The 16,152-nt window shown below is 41.2% G+C and overlaps 1 protein-coding gene across 1 annotated transcript; it reads left to right on the top strand.

Moving 5' to 3' along the window:
* Positions 1-1,608: 1,608 nt before the first annotated feature.
* On the top strand, positions 1,609-15,916 carry tecpr1a (tectonin beta-propeller repeat containing 1a). The gene is made up of 24 exons (XM_042396657.1): positions 1,609-1,773; positions 4,411-4,650; positions 5,405-5,587; positions 5,716-5,838; positions 5,928-6,047; positions 6,459-6,633; positions 6,721-6,821; positions 7,234-7,335; positions 7,456-7,604; positions 7,869-8,476; positions 8,613-8,749; positions 8,926-9,081; positions 9,340-9,489; positions 9,680-9,837; positions 9,961-10,191; positions 10,731-10,827; positions 11,021-11,100; positions 11,237-11,293; positions 12,183-12,357; positions 12,714-12,849; positions 12,986-13,078; positions 13,225-13,331; positions 13,683-13,802; positions 14,064-15,916. Exons 2-24 carry the CDS (start codon positions 4,426-4,428, stop codon positions 14,211-14,213), a joined length of 3,633 nt encoding a protein of 1,210 aa, XP_042252591.1. The 5' UTR covers positions 1,609-1,773; positions 4,411-4,425; the 3' UTR covers positions 14,214-15,916.
* The last annotated feature ends 236 nt before the right edge of the window (positions 15,917-16,152 follow it).

Genomic DNA, 16,152 nt, shown 5'->3' with positions numbered 1-16,152 from the left:
CTTAATGAGCTCTCCATCTCATTTTTTCTTTTCTTCTCACTGCATTCTGTAGCAATCAAGTGTTGAATTCTTAATTATGTTTCACTGAGTTGAGCTCAGGTAAAATGTATAAGGATGAAAGTTTAATGATAATCCAAAAATAACCTGTATGCATTGATATACTGAAAATAGGAAAAAGGAGAAGAATTGAAGTGTACAACAAAATAACGTATTTATTTGATAGCCTACATCGTCTACATTACTCCGACAATGATGAGAAGTCGGAGGAGAAGGATGCTGGTCTGTGACTACATTTTGTTTATTTAATTATATATATATTATACCTATATATTATAAATTTGTTTGCCTTTTATCACTTTTTAGCACCCGAGGACTAATATTTAGGTTTTTTCGGGGGGTGGGAGGTTGGTTTGGTAAAACAAAACTTAAAACTCTACTTTTTAAAATTCTTTTACCTAGAAACTTTTACTATATTTTAACCTCACCTGCAGTATTAATTGTCATTTTCCCTATTAATTTTGTTTTCTAAATCTCTCTTTGATTAGTCTAAAATACGTACTTGCATCTGTCTTTTTAGTTGTTTTTTTCTATCATGTTTTGTGTAACACATTGTATTGCATCTTTTTGTATGAAATATGTTAAATAAATATAAGAAACATGAGTCTAGCCTCTTGTGTTAGGGTCCTTGATACAAACTGGATGCTTTTACTTGTATATAAAGCCTATCACCTTCATATATTAGCAACTACCTTTCATTTTATGTCCCAACAAGAACTCTCAGATCTTCTACTGCCTTTCTTTTAGAAGTTCCTAAAGTGTCCCACAAGAAATCTGGTGAGGCTGCTTCCTGTTTTTATGGGCCATAGAGGGAAAAAAAAAACCCCGCCTCATATCTTAGATCAGCAAACTTGTATTTTTAAAAAGATGTGAAAGACCTATCTTTTTAATTTGGCTTTAATTTAGGGTGACTTTACTGGCATCATTGTTAATGTTTTATTGTATTGTGATTTGTTTGTTTTTCTCTCACTTATTGTTGTTGTTTTCATCTGATCTTGTTCTGTTAAGCACTTTGGGCTGCTTGAAAGCTGTTATACAAATAAAGTTCATATCAGCTTCTGCTCTGAAATATATATTTTTTCTTTTTTTTCATCACTTTATTTATAGAAAGCTTGACTTACAACATGTGTGACAATAATACAATGACAGAAAACATTTAGGCATCACAATGAAAGGACATGACTTCACTTTCAGTTTGTTGATACGGTCAACATAGTAACAGGACAAAGGGTAAAAGTAATAAAAATGAATAAATAAATAGATAAGACAGAGCAGGCAATAAAATTTCTTAATAAATAATGGAGCATACTAACTGTATGTGCACATTTCTTATTTCTTATTGTTTATAAGTATAGGATTAGAGTATAGGACTCAAAATACTTTATAAATTCAGTCATGAAAAGTTCAAAGGAGAACTTGGATGTATGAATGTGAAATGTTCCAGTAAAATGAATTAACTGGTCTCTGCTCTGAAATATGAGCCAGCAGCGCCGCCTGCTGGACGTCACAGCTACTGACACCTTCTGCCACGGAAAACAGCCAATAGCGATGCAGAAACAAATAAGCACTTCCTGCTTCACACAACACCGAATATATGATGTGAAATGTCCGAGGCTTTCCTGATACATTATAGTTTAGACAGCTGCAACATTCATTTCTGCTGAATGAAACCATCCCACCGGGTTCCGGTAGACGGTTTATGAGAGGAAGCTCAAGGTTGGTGTGTTTGGACTGTGTTCATTTGCTATTTCTAGAAGGCTAAGCCTGTAAGCCTGCACCAAAAACAAGCTGAGTGTTGTCGTTAAAGCCTAAAAGCTGGTTTTACTGCGTGTGTTTGGATCACACTTGCTCTATAGTATCCATTCACGTAGCTGTTGTCGTTAAGCCGCTACTTTGTTGCAGTGTAACAAACGTCGCACATAAAACAAACACACTGCTGTCAGTTTCGCTGTGGCATCATTGTTGTAGGCACTTTAAAATATATATAGGTATTGTAGCATTTTTGTATCATGGCGGTTCTAATATTTGCAGTGTAATATAAGTGTAGGGTGTGTACTCGAAGTGGCAGAGGATACGCCTTTCAGCAGCAGCATCCCTGCCGGTTACGCAGTGTTGTGAAATGGAGACCTTTTAACCCATTTAACCCTTACTTCCTGTTCATATCTGACTCTTCATCCTGACTCATAATTAGTCTCTATACCAAACTTCTGACTTCTTCATTCATAAATGCCTCATCAGTCATTGATTAACCTTTAATGGAGCTTTCAGAGAGCAGAGAGAGTGTATTCTTTACAGAAGTGATTCTCAAAGTGAGGTCCGGGGACCTCCCAGGGATCCTTGAGGAGGTTCCAGGGGGTCCCCAGCAAAAAGAGGAATAAACTATTTTCACTGTAATTCCATTTATAAGTAACACAATGACATAATGTGTGACTATTTTGGTCATGGGTTTCACTTTCTGTAATGAAACATCTCATGAAAAATAGAGTCACTGCTTTATGGAGCTGCAGCTAACTTATTGATTAATCTGTCAAATATAAATGAATAATAATAATGAAATCCTTCATTAATACATGAATCCATGTACATTCATGTATTAATAAAAGATTTTTAACTCATTATCAGAGTGCCTTGGATGCTTTTTAGACTGCCCTTTAACACCATGGACCTCCATTAAAAGAAAGCTGGACATTGATCGCTTTTTTATTCTTATTTGACTACTTGCCTTATTCTCAAAGAGCACCAGAACATAATCAACACTAGTTTCCTGGCCCAGCAGCACTCCCTATTTTTGCCTTCATTATCTTCTCAATTAATCGTCATTTGATCCATAAAATGTCAGAAAATGGTGAAAAATGTTGATCACTGTTTCCCAAAGCCTAAGATGACGTCCTCAAATGTCTTGTTTTGTGCACAACCCAAAGACATTCAGTTTATTGTCATAGAGGACTGAAGAAACCAGAAAATATTCACATTTAAGAAGTTGGAATCAGAGACTTTGGACTTTTTATTCTTAAAAAATGACTCAGAACACTTAATCGATTATCAAAATAGTTGGCGATTAATTTCATAGTTGGCAACTACTAATCAATGAATCGTTGTGGCTCTAATTCTTTAGGTTTAAACTGTTTGTTAAAGGAGAAAAACAGTCACAATCACACTATATTATGATCCTGTGTTACATAAAACAGGAGAACAGCCATCATGATTTCAATGAATGTTAATAAATGTGAAGAATGCAACATCTTTAAATAAATACGGGTCAAATTTAACGTGGAACACCCTCTAAAAAATGTGTGACAGCTGCACAAAAATAAAATAAAAAGTTGAAATATTATTTCCATTTTTGTATACTCTGGGTCACTTTGGGAAAAGTCATAAAAAATTCAGGATATAAAAAGTGTTTAGATTGTTACTGCTCTCAGATGTAAATATGGGTCAGATTTGACCTGAACAATAATGTAAAGGTTAAAAACAAGCATTGAACAAGGCTTGCACTGATTACTGTATTGCAATAATATATCTTTTTACGGTTGCCACGTAGGCTTAAATATGGTGATGACATTGTCCAGGTTTTTGAATATGGGTCAGTAACATAACATGTTGCTGTAAACAGAGCACAGTGAGGATCAGAGCAACCCCAACACATGACTCTGATTAATGTGTGCAGCTCTGCTCTGAGGAGGATTTTTTTTTTTAGCAGAAGGTAATGCTTTGTACCTCAGATACTGAATATAGGCAAATTCACATATACAATACACACACATATTGTGCTGTATATGTAGTTATATATTTGTAAGTTAAAAGTTTCCGCACAAAGACACAGAAGACAGTTGCATCCTTTGAGTGTAATAATGTCCCAGCGAGCTCTACTGTCTTACACCATGAGATCTTCTGATGACCTCTAAGTGTTACATCAAAAATGTGTGTTTCTGTGTATGTTATTATATATCAGAGTCAAATGAAATCAAATTCTTCAAACTTAATTCTCTCCATCACAATGTTTCAGTCTCTACTGCATTCCTCCAGCGCTGTAAATCTATTTTTATCCTTTCCTTCATCCTTAACCTCTTCAACACTGCCCAAAACTGGGTCCATTATCACAAACACATGTTGTGCAGACATAAATAATAATATAATAATATAAATGCCTAAGAACTTTATTTGAAGTTCAAGGCAAGTTGGTGTCAAAAGATACCATTTGGGAATATGAAATTTAAAAAATATGATGCACATGCCATCTTGCATAATTTTGTTTGGAGTGATGATGGTGTCATGGGTGTAAATATCAACTTTAATGATATAGGGAAGAAATATTTTTGTTCCTTTTAAAGGTACATTCCACCTTTCTCTCAGGTTCCAGGTGCAGCCATGCCCGTCTCCCTGCTGTGGGCCGTGGATGTGTACGGGCGGGTCTACAACCTGTCGACGGCGGGGCAGCAGTGGGAGCTATGCCGCGACACCCAGATGGAGTTCAAGCGGGCGACGGCGGCTCAGCAGTGCTGCTGGGGCATCGCCTGCGACAACAAGATCTACCTGAACGTCCACGCTTCTGACCTACCCGTCCGCTACCAGGAGGAGACCTATGAGAATCAAGTGGGTCTTTGTAGCCAATCAGGGTGTCATAGTTTACAGAGTGTTTGCCTCTCGAACAAAAAAGAAAGAATTTGAGTCAAAGTTCCAAAATACACAAAGAAAAGTAAAAAAAAAAATGCCGTAATATTTTTCCATGGCTTCCTTTATTTCTTGCACAAAGTATCCTGAATAAAACTGAAAATGTGGACTTCCCCTTGGACTCATGTTATTTCAGTGATTTAGTAACTGAGAAAACAAGTGCAACATCCTCATACAGCAGTGTCCAACTTCCTCTCTTGCCAGTATTCTGCTAGCTGTGAGCCTTAACAATCAAATTAGAAGCACGTGAAATCAGTTTTAAGCACAAAACAGATACAGTGAAAGTGTACTGCATGTGGAACTAAAATGTGAGGACAAATGTTGACTACAGTCATGCTGTCTGTGCGTGATCACAGCTGTTAGGAGCTTCAAGGACTTTGTCACACAGCTGGTAACGTGCATTAGGTTGACACTCTGTAGTTACTACACTTGTGACAACTCACAAAAACTGCTCTTTGGTAGTAAATTCTCAACCGCACTGTAGTGATATTTTGACTTGAGGGCAGGCCTTTGGATTGGTCTCCCTCTGTGAGGTTTTGTGCATCCTTTAGATTGTCCATCATGTTTGATTTATGAGGTGACACGCTGTGTTTGTTACTGCCAGAGGATAACCTGTTACTGCTGCATTTGTTTTGTTTTGGTTGTGTGTGCACTCTGACGTTTTTCTGTCTATCAGAGATGGAATCCTGTGGACGGTTTCTCAGAGCGTTTGTTGCCAAGCGACCGCTGGCAGTGGAGTGATGTCACGGGTCTGCAACATCAACCTCTGAACGGCTTCCAGCTTCCCTCCAGCAGCTGGGAGTGGGAGGGCGACTGGTACGTGGACGAAAACTTTGAGGGAGATCCCACAGAGAAAGGGGTGAGTGTCCATTTCAGACCACGTCACACACACACACACACACACACACACACACACACACACACTACTCACCACTCACTCTGATTACTCCTGGCTCATTTTAATATTTGAGGTGTTTTTTTCTGCAGGGATGGACCTATGCCATTGACTTCCCGGCCACTTACACCAAAGACAAAAAGTGGAACTCCTGTGTCCGTCGCAGGCGATGGCTCCGCTACAGGAGGTACAAAGCCATGGACACTTGGGCGAAGGTGGGTGTTACTGCACGTTCTACTGTACGTTTGTGTGTAAAACCTTTTAGTTTGCTCACCTGCATCTCTCTTCCTGTGTGCGCTGACAGATCCCCTCGCAGCAGACGGCTCTACCAGATCCCTTCAGCGACATCAGCTGCGGAGGGTGGGAGATCAGTGACGAGCCCAGGGGCAGGCTGTCGCTGTGGGCTGTATCCCTGCAAGGCAAGGTACAGCTCGCTCACACACACGTGTCATGCCCAACTTAGCCATAGGTATCCATGGCAACATACTGGAAATTCTCACAAATATAGTCAGAATTGATAAACAGTTGCTGACATGAAGCTCAAGAAAGGTTTGTAAAATGGAACCTTTAATAACTGTATCTAATGTAATGCATCTGTCTAATATAATGGATTTAATGCTTAAACTGTAGAGATTTTTTGTTATATACACACATATTAAGGGTGTGTTTGTGTTTTTTTTTTAACCCTCTGAGCTAGATCACACACTCGCAGTCTTGTCCCATCAGATAAACAGCTAGATTTGCATCGCTTGATGCAAATCAGAGTTTTTCCTCACTTGCTGTCCTGCTATCACTCTTGTTCATCTAATGGCTCCTTTTCTTTCCCTCTGTCCAGGTGTGGTTCAGAGAGGGAATCTACCACCACAATCCAGAGGGCTCTTTGTGGGAGGAGGTGTCTCTCCCCGGGGAGGTGGTCCAGATAAGCTGTGGCCCGGGGGACCTGATCTGGGCGGTGCTGTGGGAGGGCCAGTTCATTGTCAGGGAGGGCATCAGCCGAGACTGTCCCCAAGGTACAGCAGCTCACTGCTGAGAGGAGGATGTGTTTTGAGTGTTTGTGTTTGTGCTTTGTATTGAGAATAATGTTTTCTGTGATCCAGGTACATCCTGGGCGGTGGTGGACTCTCCCAGTCCTGATGTAGGAGCTACACATGTAGCTGTGGGAGTCAACGTTGTTTGGGCTGTGACCAAGGACAACAAAGTAAGAAAATGCTGTGATGAACTCCATAGAAGTCACACTATTGTTTTTGAATCTTGTATGTAAATAGCACTGCTTACACATAATTTTGTTTTGGCTTTAATTGTAATATGGTCATACAAGTAATGTATAAAATAATGTCTTTAAGCCTTATAACACTACTTAAAGTTTGCAGTAGACAAAAATATGATTAGTTTTTATTGAGATAAAGTTGATTAATTTCACCAACACCATCTGCCAAACAGGAAAACTGCATCAGTAAAGAGGAACAGACTACTATGGCAGGCTACATCTAAATCCAGTAGTGACCATAGTGTTTCGGCAGCTGCATGTAATGCTGCAGAGCATTTAAGCAACAACAGTTCATCTTGTGAGCTTTTTGGTTATCACTCTCACCACTCTGCTGCTTTCCCAGGTGTGGTTCAGGCGTGGTGTGAACTCCCACAACCCCTGCGGCTCCGGCTGGATCAGCATGGTTGGAGAAATGATCATGATCAACGTAGGACTCAACGACCAGGTGAATTCCAGCCACGTGCTCGCATCACATCCTGTGCGGGACATATTGTGTACCTTCCACTTAATATCACATGGGTTGTGTACATATCCAAGTCAAAGACAGTCTCCCTGTTGTGTGTAGGTGTGGGGCATCAGTTGCGAGGACCGGGCGGTGTACTTCCGGCAGGGTGTTACCTCCAGTGAACTGAGTGGGAAAACCTGGAAGGCCATCAGCGTTCCCAGAGACGGAGACAGATCCCACTCCAGTGCCAGCGTCAACAGCCTGCAGAGGTGGAGAGGCCTCAGTGGACATACACACACACACACACACACACACACACACACAGACAGATATAGATAAGTTCTAATGACCCTTTTAGCATGAGTTCATACTCATATACTGGTAAGAAAGTAGTCAAGATAAACCCAAGACAAGCCCAAGACATTTTCACACATTGATATAATGCCTAATCACAATTTCACATACTGAGAAAGCTGTAATTAAAAAAACATATAATTGCAAATTATTATTCATTCCTTTTCTCCATCTCACAGCGCTGGATGTTACTTCTGTGGTGAGGTGCGTGGTCAGTCTGTAGTGAGTGATGTGGAGTCAGACGCAGAGAAAGGATCTGCAGACGAAGCCAGCTGCTTAGCCACCTCCGTCGCCCCAGAGTCAGTGGCGGATGCCCCCACAGACCCCTCCAGCCAGCCGACTGACACCCCCAAACCCCGCATCCCCAAGGTCACTAGCGACAGCTTCATCTCTGAGCTCGTCTCTGACCGAGAACCAGGAAAGACCACGAGAGCGGTGGGATCAGCCTCTCCTGCTGTCCTGGAGGAGGAGGTCATCCCCGGAGAAGAAGAGGTCAAAGCTCCGTGTGCTGATGTCGTTCTTTCCCCGAGCCAGTCTGGAGGGCCTCTTGACCCCCAGTGGAGTAATGTGGACCTGGAGGAGGCGCAGAGCCAGCAGGCCCAGACTGCAGCGGTGTTGGACTCTGCCGATACCTGCAGCTTGTCATCGGTAGCCACATACACCCTCGCCATGGAGGACCCATATGGGGCAGATGAGCACCCTCTGTGGGCGTGGGTCAGTGGAGGAGGCTGCTCTGTGGACAGCCACTCCCAACTCAACTGGTTCAACTGCTCTATGAATGCTTCAAGTGAGTTAGATGAGACAGCTAGCATGTTTTAGTTTCCATCTCAGGAAAACTGATTTAATTAAGGCCAAATGTCTGTTCATTTTGTTAACTTTTCTGATGTCAGCAATTTATCTTTCTCCCTTTCCCTTCCTCCCAGTGTTGGCCCAGTCCATGAGTCTGTCTGTCACCCCAGCCCAGACAGCAGCCTGGCGGAGACAAATCTTTGAGCAACTCAGTGAGAGAACCAAGAGAGAGATGGATAATTTCAGACATTATGAACAAGCCATAGAACAGGTACATGCAGTAAACACAACAGCTGGAGCTTCTGTACTTGATGTTTGTAATATTTCTCCTTTTCCACTTACTTCTGTTCTGTGTCTTTACTGGCTTTATGGAGTTCCTTTTACATGTTCCCTCATTCTTTCATTTATTTATTCATTCATTTTTCTGAACGTTTACCCCCATTACAGTCCGTGTGGGTGAAGAAGGGAACCATGCAGTGGTGGAGAGACTGGAAGCCTCACAAATGGGTAGATGTTCACTTTGCCCTGGAGCAGTTCTCAGGACCGGAGGGCAACAAGGACGGCATCCTTTTCATTTATTACAACTTTTATGAAGAGAAGAAGGTGAGGAGGAGTGTGTGTGTTCAGGTTCATGCTTTGTGTATTAGACTTGTGTCACTACAATATGTAGCAAATAGACGTTTTGCCAGTATATATGTTAACACAATGGACTGGTTCTGGCAATGGAATAAATGATACAAATGAATCAGTATTGCTGTTCCTCTCTCTCACTACTGCTTTCTTTTTTATTTCTTCCTCTATTTACTTTTTTAAACTTTCTATTGTTTTCTCTTCTTTCCTCCCTGCTGCCACTCTCTCCAGTACCTGCATGCCTTCATCAATGAGGTGACCATCCTGGTTCCTGTGCTAAATGATTCCAAACACACTTTTGCCATCTACACACCTGAGCGGACCAAACAGAGGTGGCCGATACGGTTGGCAGCAGCCACAGAGCTCGAGATGCATGATTGGGTAAAGATGATACAAATAAATAAAATAAATTTTAGATGGTGGAGAGAAATTAAGTGGCGTAATATCATTTTTGTTGTTCTCTCTGTGCTAACACCCACCCAGCATTTGCACACAAATTTTACCATTCATTTGTCTTTCCCTCCCCTTTATAACTCCATCTGTCTGCCTCCACCTTCCTCCCTGCCTCCAGCTGGCGTTGCTGAGTGTGTCATGCTGTGACTCCAGGGGAATCCAGGGTCCTCCCTCCAAACAGGCCATCTGGTCCATCACCTGCAAAGGGGACATCTTCGTCAGCGAGCCCTCTCCTAACCTGGAAGCCATACCCTACCCTACACCCTGCAACCAGATGTAAGAACATGAACGCACTTTGCTTGGGTGCAGGAGAATAAATATGACGCTGAAGTTCTAATAGATAGTCTTCATCTTCAGGAACACTTAATATTTGAGTTTCCTTTCTTTGAAATTGCGCAGGTTCTGGCGGCAGGTTGGAGGTCACCTGCGTACAGTGGAGTGTAACAGCGTTGGGATAGTGTGGGGGATTGGTTACGACCACACCGCCTGGGTCTACACCGGGGGCTATGGAGGTGGCTTCTTCCAGGGACTGGCCAGCAGCACCGATAACATTTACACACAGACCGACGTCAAGAGCGTCTACATCTATGAGAACCAGAGGTGGAACCCTGTCACCGGCTACACCAACAGGTGGAGTACTCCAAGAGAGTTTATGCTTTCCCAGTTTCCATCTATGAAACATAATTTCCTAGTTTTTTAGAGCAGAAATTGTTGTTAAAATGCTTGCAATGATTTGTTTTGTTGCATTTATTGTGTTTTCTTCCACACACTAAAATTGCCAGGCTCATATGAGTGACTGTGTGATATGTCTAGAGTGTAAATAGTCACAGGGGAGTCTTAAGTGGTAGTAAAGTCGAGTGGACTTACATATTTATGAACTGTGGAAACAGGATTGACTACTCTCTTCAGTTTTTAATGTTTACACTTAACATGTCATGAAAATAAAGTGCCTTTCTCTAAGACTGCCTGAAGTATATGAATAGATTCACAGTTTTTAAATAAACAGGGCAGTATTACTTGTCAATACTTTTTTCTACACATCTAAACTTTTACTGTCACACTATGATGGGACGAACAAATGCAAACATTTCAACAAAACCTGGAATACATGTTATAATTTACAATTTGAAGTGCAGCCACTCATTTAAAGCATGTTTGCTTTGTTTTAGAGGTCTACCTACAGACCGCTACATGTGGAGTGATGCATCAGGACTACATGAGTGCACAAAAACAAATACCAAACCTCCGTCCCCTCAGTGGACATGGGTAAGTATAGCTACACACACACTCAGGGTAATCCCCTCTGCTATTGTGAAACCAGTCCTGCAGTTCACAGGTTAACCACTATCCTTCCATTACAGTCTTTCGTTTGGAAACTATAAATATTTGTTCTTGATTTATCACAGACAAGGTGAGCAGACAAAAATGCAGCTTCACTTCCCTTATTTGCTGTTTTCAGGTGTCTGATTGGGCAGTTGACTACAGTGTTTCTGGAGGGACAGACAGAGAAGGCTGGCAATACGCAGCTGATTTTCCAGCGTAGGTTTCACATGCCATTCCTTCAACCCACCTGCTGTGTCTTTTTTTTTTTCAAATGATCACCTCCCTCGTGATTATGACCTTATTTCTGTTTTTTCTACAATTCTTTCTTCCTCTTCTCCGTCTCTCTGCGCAGGTCATATCACGGCTATAAAACGATGAAGGACTTTGTGCGTCGCAGGCGATGGGCCAGGTATTATAAAAAGCAACACCAGCATATTAGCGTCTGCAATATTTGTTCAGCAGGCACACAGCGGTCTAAGAGTGGTCAGTGCCGTTGACATTTGAAGCTTTTGTTTGTGTGTGTATAGGTTTTTTATTCAGTCACTTTGAACTTAGAAGAGCAGGATAGACAGCTGACAGGATTTGATCCTTGGTCAGTGTGAGAAACAAATAAACAACAAACTGAACACCTCCTCCACAGTTTTTAATGCAGTCTAACGCAACCAGTGCACCATATGACCTCAAAAAGAGTTGAAATAACATCTATTGGAATCTTACAAATGTGTTTTGAGGCCTTACAAATGTTTTTGTAGCCAGAGAACATGGGTACTTTATTAGAAGTGGTAACACAAGGCACAGTTAAGTCAAGTCAATTTTATTTATATAGCCCAATATCACAAATAACGATTTTGCCTCAGTAGGCTTTACAATCTGTACAGCATAAGACGTCCTCTATCGTTAGACCCTCAATTCGAATAAGGAAAAACTACCCCAAAAAAACCCTTAAAGGGGAAAACAATGGAAGAAACAGAGGTTGGACAGACATGCAATAAATGTGTGTACAGAATAGACCAAGATAGCAAAATTAGAGAAATGCAGCATGGACAAACAGGATGACAAAATTATAGTTAGAATATATGAGAGCATATGAAGAATCTGATCAGTAAGGCCTGAGACACTTGACCTCCATCACCATGGAGACCTGGAAAGAGGACAGACTACACATACACACAGGAAAACTAACACATGGTTCTGGGGTGGTTACAGTTACAGTAAGGTCAGGGTCATTTGCCACGCCTTATACTCCAGCAGCATCCTTACCTGCACCTCTTGCCAACATTTTTTTTTCTCTTGCACAGGAAGTGTAAGTTGGCTACCACAGGACCCTGGCAAGAAATCCCACCCATCCCACTGAGTGACGTGACCATCCTGCCGTGTGCGGCTCAGAGCAGCGTGGATGTGGTTCCTCTGTGGGGGATCAGCAACAAGGGAGACGTGCTCTGTCGGCTGGGAGTCACTGCACTGACACCTGCTGTGAGTCACACTTACTGTACTTATGTGTACACCCCATAAACAGGTTTAACACCTTTTGGTGTGCCACTCACAAACATTCATTCATTTTAAAACAACAGTGCTTGTAACCTCATTGACCGCTGTTGTGCTTCCTTTGTCTTAAGTCCTGATTTAATCTTTTCCAACACATTTATCACTCAAGACTTTTTAATTCAAAATGTCTGAAGGATATATTTTATTTGATTCTTGTTGATAAGTGGCTAAACATAGGCAGATGTGAACAATGCGAGAATACTTCCAGGACAAGTTATAATAACAACAATTTAAAAAAGCACTTAACGGGCAATTGTTCTAACATCCTCTTGTTTGTCTCACAGGGATCCTCATGGCTTCACGTGGGAACTGACCAGCCTTTCAAGTCTATCTCCATCGGGGCAGCCAGCCAGGTTTGGGCCATTGCCAGGGACGGTTCAGCCTTCTACAGGGGATCCGTGTCTCCGCAGACCCCTGCAGGTCAGTGGAAGAAACTTAGATTTTTTGTCCCATAGCAAAAAGATTTACTTATATTTTTCAACCACTAATGCTGCAAGTAGACATGATTTTCACTTGTACAGTAATTAGTAAGTGTGTATTGTGTCTCCATCTGCAGGCGACTGTTGGTACCACATCCCCTCCCCAACCAAACAGAAGCTGAAGCAGGTGTCCGTGGGGAGGACATCGGTCTACACTGTAGATGAAAATGGTAAGGAGACTGCATTATTATTTACGGCTTGTATTTATGGATATCTGATATACCCTGATTTAAACTTTAGTGCATTTTTAAGAGACTTCATGTTTCATGGTAGACTATCTGAGCTCATGTGTGTGACTTGGCTGTTTCCTATCCAGGTAACTTGTGGTACCGGCAGGGTTTGACCCCCAGCTACCCTCAGGGCTCCTCCTGGGAGCACATCTCGAATAATGTGCGCAAAGTCTCTGTAGGGCCTCTGGACCAGGTCGGTAGCAGGATGATAGTGCTGCATCATGACTGTTGTTCACCTTTTATTACTGTCTGCAGTGAAGTGAATGGTTGACGTGGATGTGATAGCTATTATATAAAGCAGATATAGCAGTTCTGAACCTTTTTTGTGACTGGCTGGGTTGGTAAACATGAATGTGCAGTGGGCAGTTTATGGATGTTACCTCACAATATATGATATATAGAATATGAATATATAGAATATTCCTATGGAATAAAAAAGGGGAAATAACCACATATAATGATGAGTTAAGATGAAACGATATAAAAAAAACAATATGAATGTTTTTTGGTGGTTGATTTTTGTTATGTTGTTGTGGGGGTGAAGGTGTGGATCATAGCAGACAAGGTGCAGGGCAGCCACGGCCTGAGCTGTGGGACAGTGTGCCATCGACTCGGAGTCCAACCCATGGAGCCTAAAGGACAGTCGTGGGACTACGGCATTGGGGTAAGGAACCAAAGAAATCAAGCTGTATGACATTCCTCTAATGAAGGCCCCATCTGTTTGGAGGAGAGTGTGCATGCAGTGCTTTAAGGTTTAGTTACTTGCAAACAGACATTAGTGCCTGGAGCTGATCTCTCTCTCTCTCTCTCTCTCTCTCTCTCTCTCTCTCTCTCTCTCTCTCTCTCTCTCTCTCTCTCTCTCTCTCTTCTCTCTCTCTCTCTCTCTCTCTCTCTCTTTCTCTCTTTCTCTCTTTCTGTCTTTTAGGGTGGATGGGACCATGTCACAGTCAGAGGGAACTCCATGGAGCCGCCCCGTGTCCGTCTTCCTTCCCTAACAGACCCATCTGCCTCGGCCCCTAGGAGCCCCCTCCCTATCAGGAACACAGAGGTCAATGGAAATGCTGTGGGATGTTAGATTCACACATAAACACACACACAAAGGTGCATACATGCTGTTTGTTGTTTTTAAATGTGCCGTGTATAAAGACACATATGTAGCCATCCTAAACCATGTTACATTTGTAGAAAATGTTCATTTAAAGCCAACTTTATATTTAATATTGAAGTGGCAGCAGTGATAATTCAACTCCAAACTTTAGACATCACTTTAGTCAATCTAACAAAACTTTAGGAAACATTTGGAAAATACTACAATCAGATCAATCTCTGAAATCTTTAAGGGGACCTATTCATCTACTCAGTAGGGCATATCTGTCTTTTTTCCATTGCTGTCTGTCTTTCATCACTGTGGTGGTCTTAATGCTCCTGTTCATCAGGATGTAAAGTTTCTGTAGGTTTGTGTGGTATCTGTATATAGAATACAACACATAAGTCAAGGTAAAGGTAGAGGGGTTGAAGGGTGGTTTTTAAAAATATATTTTATGTATACAAACTGTGTGTACAAACTATACTATACTATAAACTTATATTTCAAAAATCTATGTTTCGTTGTAGCCTGCTGGCAACAGGTTAACATGAGCAGAGACAAAAGAAAACTGATAACTACTGAAGCATCTGTGTGTCACCCATAGGTTTCTAATGCCACCCGTATATTTCCAGACTTTTTGAAGCCTAGATTGGGGTTTAATGTGTTCCACAAATCATTGTTTGGAGCCAGAAAATCCAAATTTGGTCAGTGTGGGGAAACCTGTGTGAAAGTGAGTTTGGATGGGTGAGAAGCAACCACCGTGGCTGAGTGTGATGGGCCGAGACACTTCTTCACTTCACTTCTTTTTCTTTGTTTGTTTTAATGGTGCAAGAAGACACAGTAGAAGGAGTCAACAATTAGAGTGAGGAAAACAAAGAGGAAATGTTTTGACTTTGTATTTAATACAGGAAATTTAGTGGTTTGGTTGCAGTGGTTTTTGTTTTTTTGGAGCCAGCGTGTAGCAGCTATAAGATTATAAGCTATGGTGGTTGCTTCCTCCCTCATACAAACAGTTGACTAATGTTTTATAAAGATTTTGATGTTATCTTCTAAAAATAATTTGTTATTACTATCATTCTAACGTTACTGTCATGGAGTATGTGCAATGGTTGTAAATAAGGGAAAAGTGTGGCTTACTTGTAAAAGTCCTGTGGTTGAAATGCTAAAACTGAACCTTCCTCTTTCTCAGGAGAATATTTGCATTTGCATGCCGTCTACTTCCTTGGAACTGATGGTAGTAGAAAGACTGAGCAGTGAGAAAAACTGTGATCAAAAACACTATATTTTTGTTGTAAATCTGTAAGATATTAGTATTATACAGTATAGTGGTTGTTGCAATGGTACTATATTAAGACGGAACAGTGTTTGTACATTACAATTCATTTAAAGAAGTGCAGTTTTCCATTAAGAAATACTCATGAACCACATACACAATGATAAATTACATCTGCTCAGGCATAAATGTATGCTAAATGGACCTACATATATATATAAAAGCACTGTCTGAATGTGATGCAGCGTTTGTATATGTTGAACATGTACAGAGATCTGTCTGTATTATCTGTGAATAATCATCAAATAGTGTTTCTGTCGTGTGAAACACATCAGTGCTGTTGTTTCTCAAGTGTTGTGCATGGTCATGGTCAAAATAACACCCCTTGTCAATAAATAATTGTGTTTATTGATAATAACTCATCATTCACTCATTCTTTTCCAATCTTTTTCAGTACAATGTCCTGCCTCAAGACACGCAGGGACACACACAAAAAAAAGGAAAATAACACACACTTTAAACATCATCTGTGCCGTCTAGCTATAGGCATACAACCTGTTTCAGAATAAACAGACAAGTAAACTGTGTTCTCAGCTTGGTCGTGGATTGTCATCATGAGCAAATGAGCAAACACGTTTCTCTTGCTTCGGCATT

The sequence above is a fragment of the Thunnus maccoyii genome, chromosome 20 (genome assembly GCF_910596095.1).
Source record: "Thunnus maccoyii chromosome 20, fThuMac1.1, whole genome shotgun sequence".
NCBI classification, from domain to species: Eukaryota; Metazoa; Chordata; class Actinopteri; order Scombriformes; family Scombridae; genus Thunnus; species Thunnus maccoyii.
This window is presented reverse-complemented; position numbering and strand designations above follow the sequence as displayed.